This window comes from Leptonotus elevatus, chromosome 15 (genome assembly GCF_054856555.1).
Source record: "Leptonotus elevatus isolate MCC_2025b chromosome 15, RoL_Lele_1.0, whole genome shotgun sequence".
Lineage (NCBI taxonomy): Eukaryota > Metazoa > Chordata > Actinopteri > Syngnathiformes > Syngnathidae > Leptonotus > Leptonotus elevatus.
In genome coordinates this window covers 12964240-12980878 of record NC_141253.1, presented here as the reverse complement: position 1 = coordinate 12980878, position 16639 = coordinate 12964240, and the positions used below count along the sequence as shown (strand labels likewise).

At 38.1% G+C, this 16639-nt stretch overlaps 1 protein-coding gene across 1 annotated transcript; it reads right to left on the bottom strand.

Moving 5' to 3' along the window:
* Positions 1–6360: 6360 nt before the first annotated feature.
* Positions 6361–15978, bottom strand: slc5a1 (solute carrier family 5 member 1). The gene is made up of 15 exons (XM_086097723.1): positions 15840–15978; positions 14428–14499; positions 14215–14319; positions 14090–14149; positions 13905–14009; positions 13727–13832; positions 13018–13098; positions 12722–12930; positions 11675–11810; positions 11504–11611; positions 10308–10458; positions 10069–10237; positions 8133–8348; positions 7956–8055; positions 6361–7442 (listed from the first exon to the last, which is right to left on the bottom strand). Exons 1-15 carry the CDS (start codon positions 15975–15977, stop codon positions 7228–7230), a joined length of 1971 nt encoding a protein of 656 aa, XP_085953849.1. The 5' UTR covers position 15978; the 3' UTR covers positions 6361–7227.
* Between the last annotated feature and the right edge of the window lie 661 nt (positions 15979–16639).

Below are 16639 nucleotides of genomic sequence, written 5' to 3'. Positions count from 1 at the left end.
AACATCCCTTTAGCAGAAAAGGAGGTAGTTTAGCAATCATATGACATTAAAAAACAATTTGATACATTTAAAAGATTTTTAGTGAAATAAGCATAGCATATGTGAGGCTTAACATAAAATGTTGTTCATTGAAAAGTGTCGCAATGTATCGGCAGACGAATATGTGTTCTTTGAAGCCATCTTGTGATGAAGTTCTTTGAAGGTCTTTTTTTTTTTTTAATGAAAACAGTGTCGCAATAGTTCGTCTCTTCTTTAAGAATTTGGGGTAGACTACCCAAATTCTTCGATTTGTCACCTGGGATTATTCTGCCCAAAATGTGACTGATCAAAGGAATGATTGCCCAAGAAAAGGCACTTGCTCTTGATCCGTTGACTGATGTCCTCAAACGTGTCGAAACGGCCGCTCCAGAACGATCACTGGGTCAGCTGACGTGGCTCCAGGTCGGAGGTGATAAGATTGATGCTCCAGTTGTGGAATTTCTCCTCATCAACCCCCTGGGGCCGTTCTCCTGAGTGCAGAAACTTTTCATTTTTAGTTTCTCATTAACTCACATAAATTTTATTTGGAGGAAAAAACCCTGATAGTTTTTGTTAGTTGGGATTAGTAAATGTTATTTGATTAAGATCCGTAGGTCCTGTGCTGTTGGAACAGGAAAATATCTATTTTTGTGACATTAAAATAGAGCCCAGCCCTTGATTGAGTTGAATGACATTCGCTCATTCATTAATATAAGACAGAGCTTGTAAATATTTATCTTTCAAATAGGTTTTGTTCAATAATAGGTAATTTTTTACCATGACTAAATTTGTTCTAAATTTGCATAACTGTGCCTTTCATATCTCTTATTCTCTTCCCAGAATCCCATGACCGGCCGAATCCTGGCATGCTGGGAAAAACTCACATATATTCATATTATCTATACTCTTTTGCAAACACTGGGCTCCAAACATTACATTTTTCAAATATGATTCTGAGATAAAAGATATAATATAATATAATTACCTTCATTCGGCGAATATGCATTATTGTCCTTGCTTGCTTCAGACTTACTTTGCGATCGATTTCCTCTGATAGATTTCTTCATATTCAAACTGTGGATTATCATTTTCAAACTCATCCTGTCAATTGGAGTGTAGGCCGATACCCCACAACCTTTTTAATTTCGTTTTTAAGTTTGATTTTAATTTTCTAACTCGTCTACATTGGTTAAATTCTTAAACATAAACTCCCTCATTTGACAAAGATCCACTGATTTTTTCAAACATGTCAAGATAAAGGGAGGACAAAATAGAGACCTCATGACTCAAAAAACGTCATAAATAACTCAACCCTCTAAATCAGGCTATGAGATAAACAAAAGAGCTACAAAACACTATAAAACTGAGCATAAGCAGATACAACTTAAGACACTAATATATGATGACTTTGGGGCCATAAAAATAGAGGTAACCATATTACTCTAATTCACACAAAATATTTCTGGGATTTATAAATCACAGTGCTATAAAAAAAAAAAAAAAAAAATCGAATTTAGCCATCAAACTCTTAGTTAGTCTTTTACTCGTTACTACTCATTCTATTCTATTATTTATTTTATACTATAGCTGCAGCTGGACGAAGTCCAAAAAAGTTCCTCACGAGGAAAATAAAAATATATCATATCATAACATATTAATAAAATTCCCATTGTACCAATTCAGAAACTGATTCTCCCAAAAATATAGGCAAAAATTTAGTAGGCTATAGATTGAAATAAATGTTCTCAATCCCTCATTTCAAATTTACATATGTCGTTTTCAATTTTCTGAAATATCTTGCTATAGATCACAGTTCCCCACTCAACACATTAAAAATGCCTTGCATATCACTATGTAGCACTTTACTGAATGGATCACATCTCATTCCGACCACCAACTTTCTCAGTCCAGACCCCCAGCAAAAGGCAGGACGGCAGCTGTTGTCAATGTTCAGTCCTGGCCAGCAGGGCGGCTGCTGTGGCAGCAATGTTCAGAGCAGGCATTTAGATTTCCTCTGGATGCAAAACAGCCATAGGGGAGAAGTCACTAGAATGAGGCGTATACACAGTCACTGGGCATTGAGGAATTTGAACATCATGTTTTTCTTAGGCACAGGACGAGAAGACTGTTGCTCTGCGGCTTTTGACCTTTGATCTCTGCCACATCCATTCAGACGCTGTCTGCAATGTGGATCCGATGACACACAGTCTTTCTGAGAGCTCACCTGATCAAAAAATGCACATTCGTTGATACAATGCTTTAAAAATGCCAGACTGAGGATATGGGATCATAGCAAGACAGTTCACTCCCTGCTTTCTCAAAAATGTTTCGTAAAAAACACAGCCTCTTTATTCATTTCTCTTTTTTTTTCAATACCCCTTCAAATAGCTACTAGCCATACAACGTATCAGCAGCTGGGGCGCATCCCGTTCGCAGTTTGTAATCAGTGAAGGCCATCAAACCCTCATCTGCCTTGGAACTCAAACATCAGTTTCTGAAATGACACACTCAGAGAAAAAACAAATATTAAAAATCATTATCAACATGTCAATTTCAAAAACATTCATAACTCCTTATTCAACTATCTTACTTCCAGCCACAGCTATAAAGATGTAGGCATAATTATATCAACTCTCAAACAAAATGCCATTATTTTATCATTACTCTTTATTCATTTGTCCCGAAAAGGGAAAGTTAACAAATGAACCATCGTCATCAATCATTAAAGTGTAAAGATTTATTAGCTCAGTCAAATACTATTACTTATTTTATATTGTTTATCATTCCTCTCTTACCATTTTGACAAAAAAAGAGTCCCATTACGAGGACACATTATGCTCACAGCGCACAGCTCAGCCCCCACCTTTTTTTCTAACCTAGAAACGGGGGAAGGGGGGGGGGGAGGAATCTTAACATTATAAATCGCAAAACCTATTTTATCATATTCCCATTAATAAAACAAACGCCACTATCACAACAGTATCATCTCACACAAAACAACACCAAACTTAGTTAAAATATTAAAGAAAAACAAACAAAATCCCCATATGCACACTTCTCACTTACAAACCCCCACCTTTTTTTAGAAGCTAGGTCACACACTCAAATGCATACGCACACACTCTTCAGTCATTATAAAAAAATAAACGGTATTATTCTATCAATTCGTTGTCTACAAATCTTATAGCATTTAAACCGCAGTTTTATACGGTAATTTCAATAAACGGATAACTTCAAACAAACCACCCGTAAACTGCTCCAAAAATACTGGAGTCATTTTAACATCAAATTCAGCCTTTTTTCATTACCAACAAAGAAAATACAAAAGTCTGACATACCATTTTGTCCAGCGAAAGCTTTGTATACAATCGATCCATAGTTCGTTTTTTCATTGTTCATCGACGCTTTTATTTTTCGCTGAACCGGAAGCGCATTCAGGACAAACCATTCTGTATCCGGGTCGAAATCGCCTCCATTTTTGTTTGTAGTTTTTGATGTATACATTCGGTTTTAATACAGTGACGTCTCACTTTTAGTATTAATAGTTCAATATGTTAACACATATGGCCACACACAGACAGACATAAGAATTACGTGACCTCTCGTTTATACACAGCGGTTACCCAATCCCGCTGAGCTAAACTGTTCTCCATACATTGCAAAATTTCTGCAAGGCGCTCATTTTCAAAATAAAATGTCACGTACCATCGAATTTAACCGTAGAACAAAAGGTATTCATACGGTAATCCTGACCCCAAAACTACAAAAGTAGGAACGCCAAAACTGAAATAAAATCTTTCACGTAATCTCTCGATTGCAAATACAGTGATACAAAAATCCAATCATCGCTGTAATCAACCTGGACCCCTTTCTGTTCAATTTCAAACAGGCGCTTTTTCAAATAAAAGACATATTACGTGTAGAGAACTTTCACACCAAGAGCCATGAACAATTATGTTACTTGTCCTCAAATCCGGCCAAAACTGCTTAAAAAACAGAAGCGCGTACCATAATCTTCGCGATCCTTAGTAAACAAGAAAGACTTGTTACGTCATCCGGCAAACCCTTTTATTCAATATATATTATGGTCTAAGGATTCTTCATAGCGTTGACGAAAAACAAAACAAATCAAAAAATTAACCGCTATTTCTTCCTGTACAAAAAAAGCTTCATCACTTCGAGTCTGCATCACGTCACCTTCAAATGCACCACTCCACGACGTGTTTAGTTCAATATCGTCGGAATTATCACAACTCACAATAGAACGACATCAAACTACACTCGTTCACACAGATCTCTTTTAAAATTTAGACAATTTTGGAAGACGAAAAAACCAGCTGCAGCGGACCAGACAGACAAAATTTCTTCTACGTGGATAAAGATCTCCACTTACCGGAATTAATATGGCGCCAGAAATTCCGCCCGTCAGGGAACGCCGCAGCCTGCTCAACGTCAACAACACCATCCGTTTGGTTCAACGGAGGAGACCATTCGTTATAATTCAGCGTCGGCGGTCACCATTTGTTAGAGTAGACAATATTAAGTATTGTACTCTTTGCGTGTTCAATTAACTGAATGGTGAGATTCTGTTGAAGAAGTTCCTTTGCAAAGGTTTTTAATTACCAGAAGCTTCTGGTCCACATAAGACAAACCATCCAAGCGATGTCTCTGTTCAAATGTGATCTCTTTCTAGCCCACATCGTTATTTATTCACAAAAAGGGTTCAGAAAAAGGTCAGCCCACAACACACCTGGTTACAACTGAATACAAGAGAATCCGTTCCCATGGGTATAAATCAGATTAGAAAAAATACAATAATAATAAGCCTGACTCCCTTCCGACACAGCAGAATCCCCGGAACCTCCCTTTAGATTACGAATGAATAGACAGACCCGTTGCTCTTTCTCATGAAAGTAACACAGATAAGAATATAGGTCTATTCATACAGCCATACTGAGTTAACATAATTATAAACGGCTAAAATATAATTTAAAACTAAAAAACAATGTTAATAACTCATCAGTACCTTTTGTTATAACATGGTACCCACGTGATTTATTTTCAGCAGAAAAGTGGCTTGTCCATATTGTTACAAACACAATTTTCACAACACTATTTTACCTTATCCTATTTCCTATAAATATATTCAGCTGTCAAGTGGAAAGCAGCATATTTGAGCTTTGCTTTGCATTGCATAATACGGATAATGAAGATTTCATTAAAAAAAATAGTAATCTCAGATCCATGGAGGAAACATATCACAAATGATTTTTATTATATAACTTACCAAAAGGACATAGGATTGTGTCTACTGTAAAACCAAGTGGTCTCCTTTTGTCCAGTCCTGCAGCTTCCTGTCGAGCTAATTAGCAGTCGCTAATGAGAAAATGAGCTTAGCACAGCAATTTGTCAGTGAAATCTCAACATCTTGACTCAGTCTCGCTTTTGTGCACCTCAGGAAGTCAACACTGTCATTGGCGCAATAAGTAGTCCTCAAAACTAAGACTGCAGTCATTATTTCATCTCGTAAGGTTGTATTGTCTAGGTTATGTTCCAAATCAAGTCCCCTAACGTGTTTCTGCTCAATCAAGTATTCATGAGTGTTTGGAATGATGTGACCATGTAGCTACTGTAACTTTCCTTTAATATTAAGCAAGGATGTTGAACAACAGATCATGTTAAACCTGTTTGCAAGAGCACACCTTCAGAATACAGCTTTAAAAAAAAAAAAATTGAAGTAAAAAACAAAACAAAAACAGAAGACTATGTAAAGCAATAAAAAACGGTACTGGCCATGTATATTCATGATATACTATAATATGGTACACATCAGTGATTATTTCCTATTTAGCTTCTTTATACGGTTTTATTTTAGATTGAAGAATGTTATTTTACGGTATAAAGTGATAAAGAATATGCGATAGATTTGAGTGATTTATCTATTTATTTTTTAATTTAGACACACGCACGCACGCGCGCGTGCACACACACACGCGCGTGCACACGCACGCACACACACATATATATATATATATATATATATATATTTATTTATTTATTTATATATATATATATTGGGAGGGTTATGTGTTGGAGTACTTACAAACTGAAAACAAATATTACAAGGAGAAAAATAATTATGATGAGCCACAATTTTTGAAGTATAAAATTTTAATATTTAGCCAGGAATTTGCAGAAATACCATTGTAATATGAGAATAAATCACAAACCTGTGCGTATTGTATACACACCCCAATTTAAAACGTAGAATGAAAAAAAGAAGCAAAGAAGAAATAAACAAGCACACGTTTGATGTTTACTCATTAACCACATTAAGCCATAAACGTTGAGACATTGTGCCGAAACAGAATGCCATAAGGAAGAAAGATGTTCAGTATGTGGCAGTTTGACATTACGTGCTAATTAGACAGCCTAATTGATGGTGTCACGTTTCAAGGACAACCTTTATTATGGCCAATCCAGAACTGTCATGTGGGTGTCATTAAAACAGTTTGAAAGATTGTTTTGGCAAGAACAGTGACCTCTAAAGGTAAGTCCAGAGAAGTGCGTTTTATTATCAATTATTAACGCCTGAATCAACAGAGAGCAACATGCATACAGTAAATTGTGGACATGGATAATAGAAAGAGGACTGAGGTAGGACAGACACACATCAGCAGGAACACTTAAAATAAATAAAATAGCTTTTTTCCTCAATAATTAACACTGAATCCACATGTGATGCAGTTTTGGAACTGTTTGTAGGTCATTCTACTATATTATTTCTTAGTCCAAGTCAGTGCAAATGTACAAATTGTGGCAATAATTCTTTTAAGCTGGTGCTTGTTAAACACAATAACAATCATGACATAGACAACATGTAGATTTACACAAGGAGTTATGCAAGCGCCATTAATAATCCTCGAAAAAAATCCTCGTTTATACATACAGTATATCGTTGCCGTCTGGCCAAAACCTTGCGTCTCCAAGATCGTCATTTTTCAGGAGAGCCCCAAAATTTACATTTCACATCAAAGAAAGCAATCAATTTTCAACACTTTAGATTGGCCAATCATTCGTAAAAATGACAACCACAAGTGTGGAATAGTCTACCAAAATTATAGATTTTTTTTATTTTATAAATACAATTTACGAAATTGTGACTTATGAGGTTTCGGCCCGACACCAAACCGTATATACAGAGCGTGATTAGCCGTAAAATCCATGAAAAAAGACGGCTACGCAGAGGAGGAGGATAGCATTGACGTTGACAACGTTCCTCCATAGTGGCACTTCGGATGTGTCTGTGAGCTTCCTCTGCAGCTCGGCCTCCTCCTCTTTGCTCAGCTTTGGAGCTTTCTTTTGCTCCAGGCCGCAGAAGCTTGTTAGTGCTTTCTTGCACAAGCCGGGCTCCTCCTCTGGTTCTAAAAAGAAATTGCAAGTGTGGTTTGTGAATGTTTTTCTTACTTATTTGAGATGTTGCCAAAATGTGAAACATTTTTATAATGTCAGGCTTGTACTTGGCGATGTCACTTTTAATAGAAATGATACAACCGACAACCAGGTCTCCTGTAAGTCTACTCAAGAAATGATTGTGTAGGCAGCAAGAAAAGAGATCACTGTAGCAAAGTGGAAACTCTGGAGTAAAATACTGCAACATACACAGCTACAGCACATAATTTTTCTCCCTTTTTTTGGTGGAAAACATATATAGAATTTTTATAAAGTTGAATGAAGATTTTTGGGTGTATTTTAGTGGGTGTCAACTATGCACAGATTTTCAAACTTTCGCAGGCCGGCACAGTCCCGATCCTTAATAGTGGGGTGTCAACTGTAACAAGTAGTATCTGGAGGCATGGTGAGCCAAGCAAAATACCATGACAGAGAAAAACGTCATAACTGCGCTCATTGGGTTATTTTAATAGTGTGACAATTACCCTCCATTTCCACACTGTTGTCATTTTCCACCCAGTCGTCTTTCTCCAGGTCAACTCTTTCTTCAGTACTGTTCCTCAGGCTCCAACACAGTCGATACAACTAGATCCAAGACAAAACATAAAGAGTGACACGAGGCGCTTATTGTTATCATTACCATTAAGTCAGACACTGCCTACGTGTTTGTCGGCGATGGGTTTGGTCACGAGGGAGACGCCGATGATGACTATGCAGGAAACCACGAAGAGGATGATGGCGAAGTAGAGGTAGTGAACGCCACATATGATGGTGGGGCAATTACTGGGCTCCACACAGCTGCCTGTGCCATAAGCAAACTCTGCGATCATCCTTGATAGGCCGATTAGGAGGCCGATGACGAGCCCGTAAAAGGCACCCTGTGATATAAAAAAAGGTTCTTTAAACATCCATTTTCATTTGGTTCGCAGGGGAACCTATCTCAGCTAACTTTTTGCCAGAGAAGTTACACTGTGGACTGATCCCCAATTAATTGCAGGGCACATGTAGACAATATAGACGATTCAGACTCACATTTACATCTATGGACAAGTCTTCAAGTAACCTAACATGGTTTCTAAATAGCAAACAGCTTTTCTCTTTTGTATTTGGTCGGAGCTAATGATTGACACTGAAACTGGTGACATTATCATTCTGCTAAGCTAGTGTGACAGTGATGAAAGACAGTGTCGATGACGGTTGGAGTAAAAAACTTTTGCACTTGGTGTCTTATGCTGCATTCAAAAACAATGGAAATTCGGAGTTTCCCAACCTGCGGCTAAAAAAATGTGCACTTGAATGCCACTCAAATTGGGAGGTCAAAGTTGCAAACTACCCCAACTTGCTTGAATCTGATCAGCAATTTTAGATGAGCATTAGGTTGAATTTCAGCAATAATGAAAGAAGGCAGTTTACACTGTGTTATTTTCCTCTTCTATCTGATTGGCTGAGACAAGGCAGGTTTGCTGTAGGCCAATAGCCTATTGGTGAGGAACAAAACAAAAAGCAGTTTGTCTTGAGCAGCCATCTTTGTTATTTACATTTGCATGGAATGATTTGAGGTTGCAACTGGTACAGTTCAAGTGGGATGAATCTCAAAATCTGACCTCCGACTTTTCTGGAGTGCATCAAAAGTCATTTGCACACTAGTAGTATGCGGGCTACCCTTAATGGTATGCAAACGAGTTGCTGAAATATCTTAACTACTGGTTCTTAACCTTGTTGGAGGTATTGAACCACACCAGTTTACTATGCGCATTCACTGAACCCTTCTTTATTGAAAAATAATAATAGGTATAGGGTTTACTAGTGAACCAAATGAACAGGGTGAGCCGCCTTTTCATTGAATCTGGTTCTCTTTACCTTAAACTCAGAAAGTGTTGTTCTCGTATTCCCCTCTGCAGTTAAAGGAAGTGTTCCTTTAGTTTTGCTAGATAGCTAGTTGTGCTAGACTTGCTCAACTTGGCTTTGCAATTTATACAGTTAGGCTGCTGACTCCCATCACTCAACTCAACTCTATATTTATAGAGCACAACCACTGCTGTTTTCTTAAGATGCACGATACAGCGAAAGCAGCAGAGGCTCCAGAATTGAACCCTGAGGAACACCAGACGTACAAGTACAGTATAGTTGAATTTAGTCCGACTATTATTAAAACTAACTAATTAATTAATAAAATTATTAATAAAAGTATTAATAAAAGTATTAATAAAATGATTAATTAAATGATTAATTAAATGATTAATTAAATGATTAATTAAATTATTAATTACATTAATTAACTTAATTAATTAAAAACATTTATGAGTTTTAATGTTCAAACTGCATAATTTTACAGTGGCTGACAATAATATTTATTACATAAAACCTCTGCCTCATCTACGCTACTACCCTAGTACATTTTAATGTTGGTCTTTATGTCCTACTTGAAGAGCTAAATAAAAAACAGCAAAATAGGCTGCGTTACCTCATTACACAACCAGCCAAGACCTTTGCACAGTCATTCTATAACAAGATGATAAACGGAGCAGAGTTCACCTCACTGTTTTTCCTAGCTGCGTGTAAATTACCTTAACCAACCACTACTCAGTGGGAACTCACAGACTCATTGACTCGCTTGCAGAAGATGGCCAGTATGAAAACGGCCGCGACGGGCGGCGTGAGGTAGCTGGTGATGGACTGGATATAGTCAAAGAGCTGACCGCTCTGGGCCGACTGCACCACCGGGATCCACGCGATGCTCACGCCAATCAGCGCCACAATGAACACTCTGCAATAAATATAAGGCCGCATATGAAGTTGAACCATAAGAATCGCTTCACGTCAAGCATTTGTTTAACCTGCCAGCGATCATGAGCTCCTTCTCGGTGGCGGAGCGACGGAACTTGGTGTAAATGTCCATGGTGAAGAGAGTGCTGGCGCTGTTGAAGATGGAGGTGAGGGAGCTCATGAGAGAGGCCAGCATGACCGACAGCATGAGACCCCGCAGACCTGAGAATGCATTGGTTGAATTCAAATTCAATTCAAATTTGAATTTAACTCTTTAAAAGAAAAGAAATGAAAGTCGACAGAAAGATGTCAAACGTGTTTTGACCGCCCCTGATCAACACAAAAAAAACAATAACACAAAGTGAATGACAGCGAGTAACAATACTAAAAAATAATTTAAAATAATTAAACTGTGTGTACTTGTACTATATATATTTTTGCAATAATTATACTTTTATACATTTTTTAAAAATACAAATAGACTGAGAAGATTTTGTTTTACAATCCAAATTGTTCCACAGACTGACACCTTGAGTAAATACATCTTTCTTTTTGTTTTGTTCTTTATTTAGGTTTGTAAAAAATGTCTGATCCTCTTAATTTGTACTCACTTTTTCCTTTTTATAAATTTAGTTTGTATATTAACTGGTAAAATTTCATGATGGGCTTTGTACAATATTTTAAGGCGGTCAAACTCCATCAATTCATTACATTTGAAAGTTTTTTGTTGTATAAATAATGGGTTAGCGTGGTCTCTGTATCCACAACCGCAAACAACACGAATAGCACGTTTCTGTAGAAGAAAGATGGATTCAGTATAGGTTTTGGCTGCACACCCCCACACGTCAATGCATTAGGTCAGGTATGAAACAATCAATAAATTATATAACAATAGCAAAGCATTCTTGTTCAATGATTCTTTAACCCTGTGTGGGCTACGGTTTGTAACACCTTAGATTTGACATATTCCATAGGCACTTTCTATGTTAAATGTTCATCAATAATAATACCTAGAAACTTAATTTCATTAGTCCTTTCTATTTCTATGCCTTGCACAGTCAGTGTTGCTTTGACATCCATATTTCTACAACTGAAAAACATAAATCTGGTTTTACTAATATTTATAGACAGCCTGTTAGCATTGAATCACTTCATTATATTCTTAACTCTTTCTCTATTACTTGTAATACATTATATATATCTTTCCCAGCATAAAACACATTTTAAGAAGGAGGATGATGGGGAGGCAAGGCCATCATCTACATACCGTCGGGCATCAGAGACACCACCAGTTTGGGATAAGCGATGTTGGTGCAGCCCACACTTGCCCCGCAATGTTTTACACATTCGTCCGGGTCTACGCAGGCTACCACGTCTGCAAAAAAAAGCACAGTTCCGCTGCTTTGGCAAGTCACATAGAAAATTGAGCATCACTCACCAGAGTAGAGAATCCTGCTTATCATTCCAGGGAAAACCATAAGGAACATGGGAAACAGCTTCAGGTAGCCACATAAGATGCAACCGCCTTTAACGTGGGATAAATTCTTGGCTGACAGGCAACGCTGCACAATCACCTACATTGTTTGACAGACAAGTTTATATATTAACACAATTGTGTTTGACAAGTAGGTAAACCTTAATCCTTATCGTTTAAAAGGCACTTCTTAAGCTCGCCACACATAACGAGCTATTCGGCTCGACCCATCTGAAGAGGACCATCGCTACATATCTGACGAGTACTTGATAGGTTCATTTGCTAAAAAGTGTTACTGTGCTGATTCGTTTAAAAAATGCTCAAATAAAATCATTGGTATTTATGGAAACGGAAAAATGCTACGATATTAAATGGATATCTTAGTTTTACGATGTCACTATCATGTACAAATGACAGTGTACTATAACTAACTAACTCAGAAATTTTACATACATTTATTCATGTTGACAGAATTGCTATTCAAGATAAAAACTGCAGCCACCCCCCCCCCCCCCCCCCCCGAAGGGACAGTCCATTCTTACATTATCTTTCATTAACCAGGAAGTAGCCTGCAAATAAAAAAAAAAAAATAAATAACTTTTGTTAATAGTTTAACCATGCGGGAGGTCAGCAATTAACCAGACTCCCCCCACCCCATTGGTGGACAGTGACTAACTGTAGTCAAACAGCTTTCTGTGAGGTTCAATGAAGCGTAGCTAATTGTTTTGGTAAACGAAAACATAAAGGCAAAAGCACATTAGTCGTTTGGTTACACAGGAAATAATAAAATAAAAGTAGTAAAAGACCTATGGTGTTATCTGCAAGCAAAGTTCATGAAAGCACATTTACATCCAACCACAATAGCCAATAAAGTGCTTTAGCTGCTTTAGTTCTGCTTGACCAAAACGATTGAGATAAAGCAGCATTTATTTGAACATGAGAGGATCCATCAAGTCTTTTTTTTTTTTTTTTTTTTTTTTTTTAAGTTATGCCACTTTCCATTTGACTGACCTGATCAGTACACCAGTACCACATGGCTTGAATAGTTAGTCCGAACACCAGGCCAGGCCACGGCAGGTCTCCTGTGATGGCGTCCCTAAAAATGTGAAAGGAGTCCTGCCGAGGCTTGTAGCAACTTTCACTGATGTTCCCCGTGATGTTAGGAACGGCATTCATGTAGCGTTCCTGGAAGCTTTCATAGCCACCCACTTTATCGAAGGCTGCAAAACAGATCTTTTATTTTGACCCAGTACAAACGATATCCAAAATAGCATTAAAATAGATAGGAATGTGAGAAAATGGATTACCAAAGCCCATGAGAATTAATGATCCGACTATCATGATGATGGTCTGTAAGGTGTCTGTGTAGATCACTGCAGCCAAGCCACCTTAAGATACACAAAAGCTTAATATAGCTTACTGCATTTCAGCTGTAAGTTAACACACACATTAGTGTATAGATACTCTTAAATGTCAACCCAAAAATGTTCTTTACAATAATATGTTGTATGTGCCAGGTAGTCTGAACACAACATTTTGATTACTATTGTGTTTGTGGAATATGAGTTAAGCAGCAAAATCCACCCATTTTTTATCCATTTCAGGGGGCGGCCATTTTGCCACTTGCAGTCGACTGAAAATGACATCACAGTTGCTTGGGCTCAGGTAACGACCAATCACGGCTCAGCTTCAGAAAACAGGTGGGTGCTGAAAACGATCATTTACTCACATTCACAGACTAACATATTTATAGCTCTTTAAGTTAACTTATCTATCTTGAGATCTTCCACTGTTTAAGTAGAAGCTAGCTACAGAAGGCTATCTTGCACTTATCACATTTTATAGCCTATGATAACAATAACATGCCACTGACAAATGGGTTGAGAGGAAGGTGTGGGTAAAGACTTTACCCCTAGTACACGTCACCAGCCATTTATTTACTTATTTATGTTATGATTGAAATGGATGTGGTTGTGCAGCCTGCGACGGGAATGAATGCATCCCTGAGGGGCAGACCTGTGACGGTGTACAACGCCGTAATCAGGAGCAACGCCACGACAGCCAAGTAGATGTTAAGGCCCAGAGCCTGGTTGATAAAAATGGCGCCAGAGAACATGTCTGCCTGAGTGGACAGGAGATTGATTATATGTCAGGACAACTGCTAACAGTCAAGAGATATTGTACAGCAACTTACTGAGATCTTGGTGAAAATGTACAGGAAGAGGGAGAGCACTGAGAGGTAGACACGAATGCGCTGCCCACCAAACCTCTTCTTTAGGTACTCAGGCATGGTGATCACCTAAATAAAATACCCAAATGCTATTTTATATTTATATTTCTTTCCCCGTCTTGTTTAACTTTTATAAAGAGCAAGTTTACCCCAGCTTTAATGTAGATAGGCACAAAGAGCCATCCCAGGATGACCACCACAATGAGAGCCTGAAGTTAAAACAGTCACTGTCATTATTTTAATTAGAATTGTTTAAAATTCATTATTTACTCACATTCCATTCAAATCCACCAATGGCTATTCCGGAAGCTGCACCAGTCCCGGCAATTCCCACAAAGTGCCCACTTCCAATGTTACTGGCGAAAAGGGATGCTCCAATCTTTGGAAGGTGTTATGTTTTTAAAATATATATTATTATCATTCCGAAAACATTTCACATTCCTGTTAGTATTGTGTCAATAGCAAGACATGAAAATGAGGGTCTCACCGGCCACCAAACCATACTTCTGCCTGCGAGGAAGAAGCCACCGACAGTGGCGCGGTTGGTACGAACCATAGCCTGCAAACGAGGCAAACAGAAGGATGTGATGTGACGAGAGGCGCTAGCTAGCTACCTCAAGGGCTAACAGCGTTCAGGTGTTGTGTCAAATGTGGGTACACACAATAGAGGCATTTCAGGAAAACGTAGCTATTTATTAAGCACAGCCTGTGGCCCAAACTACGCATATTTGAGCACATACTTCCTGCTAGTTATAAGGCAGTGCTCATGCGTTTCAACATAGTATAAAAGTCCAAATAAAAAAAAATACTACGATACTTTCAGATTTAAATAATGACACCAAGCCATTCTGTAAATACAGTAGCGGCATCCCATTTTTAGGGTTGTAGAAATGTAGACATAGCTTGCTAGCTACCTGCTCTCTCTGTAGCCTAGTAGTATAATTGGGCCTTGTAATAAAAAGTAACTTGCAAAAAGAGGAGAAGATACTAAAGTTTTTATATAGTGAGGGAACCTATGCCGGAAGCCTAAGTGTGTTACTGAGCTTGGTTTTAGCTTTTCACCGTTGTCAGGCGTTACATATGTTTTCAGCAATTATCTACAATTGTATATAGAGTAATGTATTTAGAAACATATCTCTGAATTCACTTAACAGAATCTTTAATCGTGCATCCCTAGGGCTACGAGCGCACCACAATTTGGGAATTGAATCAACATCACAATCATCTTCAATGGCTGCTACACTTCATCCTTCCTTACTGGATATTAATATATTTCAATAGTTATTCATAGTTTTTTAAAGACACACCCCCCCCCCCACACACACACACACACACCCACACACACCCACACGCGCACACACACACACACACACACACACACGTTTGTTTTGCTATCTTTGTAGGGCCATCTCATCGACATAATGCATTTCCTAGCCCCTTCCCTTAACCCCAACCATCAAAAATGATTACCTACCCCTATTCCTTACCCTAACCTCAACCATAACCCAATTCAAACCTAAACTCTAAAACCAAGTCTTGATCCTCAAAAAGAGGTCTTAACTTGTGGGGCCCAGCAAAATGGCCCCGCATGGACGTGTGGGCCCCACAACTCTGTGAAATCCCGACATCCTGTTTGCACACCCCTTCCCTCTGGATACAAACTAAAAACAAAGACTGTTTACAGCCTATAAAGGCCCACTGAGAAAATAAATGTGGAATCATAAATTTTAATCTGTAGCACTCTCTGAATGGCACTCGTGTACCATAGTTTGGGAATCTCTTTGCTATTTTACTATTAGTTTCTGGATTTAGGTTTCAGCTCTAACTAAAAGAAAACATAAAATAACCTTGACAACCAATGACTACTTTAATATAACGATACCAAAAGGTACAACTCACCCATAGTCCAACAGCCAAGACCACCAAAAAATAAATCACAATGACAGATATATCAGCAGCATTATTGATGGCCACGCCGCTGGTGTTGTTTGCAGCATTGCTCCTCACGAAGGAGAAGCCAAAGTAGTCACGAGACATCGTTGACGTTATCCCTCACACACGTCCGAGTGGCGACGAATGAAGCACCTGTGATTACCTATGCACCTTTACCCATTCAGTACCGCAGGGGGCGGGGTCAGGCGTGGGAACATTTGAAGGGGATGCTGGGGGGGCTACAATGATTTTAGGAGATGGATTCATTGTGTGCTGGCTGTGTTCACTGAAAGCAAATAATAGTTGTTAATCATCAACATATAAGGACATACATGCTGAGATTTCCTGTAAGACAAAGCACCTATAGATAAATGACTCACAACGACTCACAAATCAATTTTCAGCACATCACCTTTAAATTAAGTATGATAATTCAAATGTATATGTTAAACAGTGAAAGATGACTCTGTCAATCAGTAAAACATAATCAGTGTGGAGTCTTTTCTTAAAAAATAAATAAATAAAAGATTCTTGAAAAATTTGTGGCGACAGGCGGTTACATTTTTTTAATTGTAATTAATTGCATGACTTCAGTAGTTAAAATGAATTTATGGCAGTGAATGAGTTAAGAATGGTGTTTGGTAGTTAGGTGGGGTATAACAGTTCAGGACATGCTTGTAAAGAGAGAAGCCAAACATGAAATGATTTTCCATGTTAGCTTTCTGGTCTGGCCCTGTGTATTTATTTTTCTTTGAAACCAACAATGT

Bases quoted from the DNA above. Each gene is read 5' to 3' on its own strand.
- slc5a1 (XM_086097723.1), bottom strand. From the start codon at position 15,977: ATGTCTCGTGACTACTTTGGCTTCTCCTTCGTGAGGAGCAATGCTGCA. The intron at 14,320-14,427 runs GTGAGACCCTCA...CACCTTCCAAAG, and splicing joins GAAGTATGGTTTGGTGGCCG to ATTGGAGCATCCCTTTTCGC. The intron at 7,443-7,955 runs GTAATTGTCACA...ATTTCTTTTTAG, and splicing joins CAACAGTGTGGAAATGGAGG to AACCAGAGGAGGAGCCCGGC.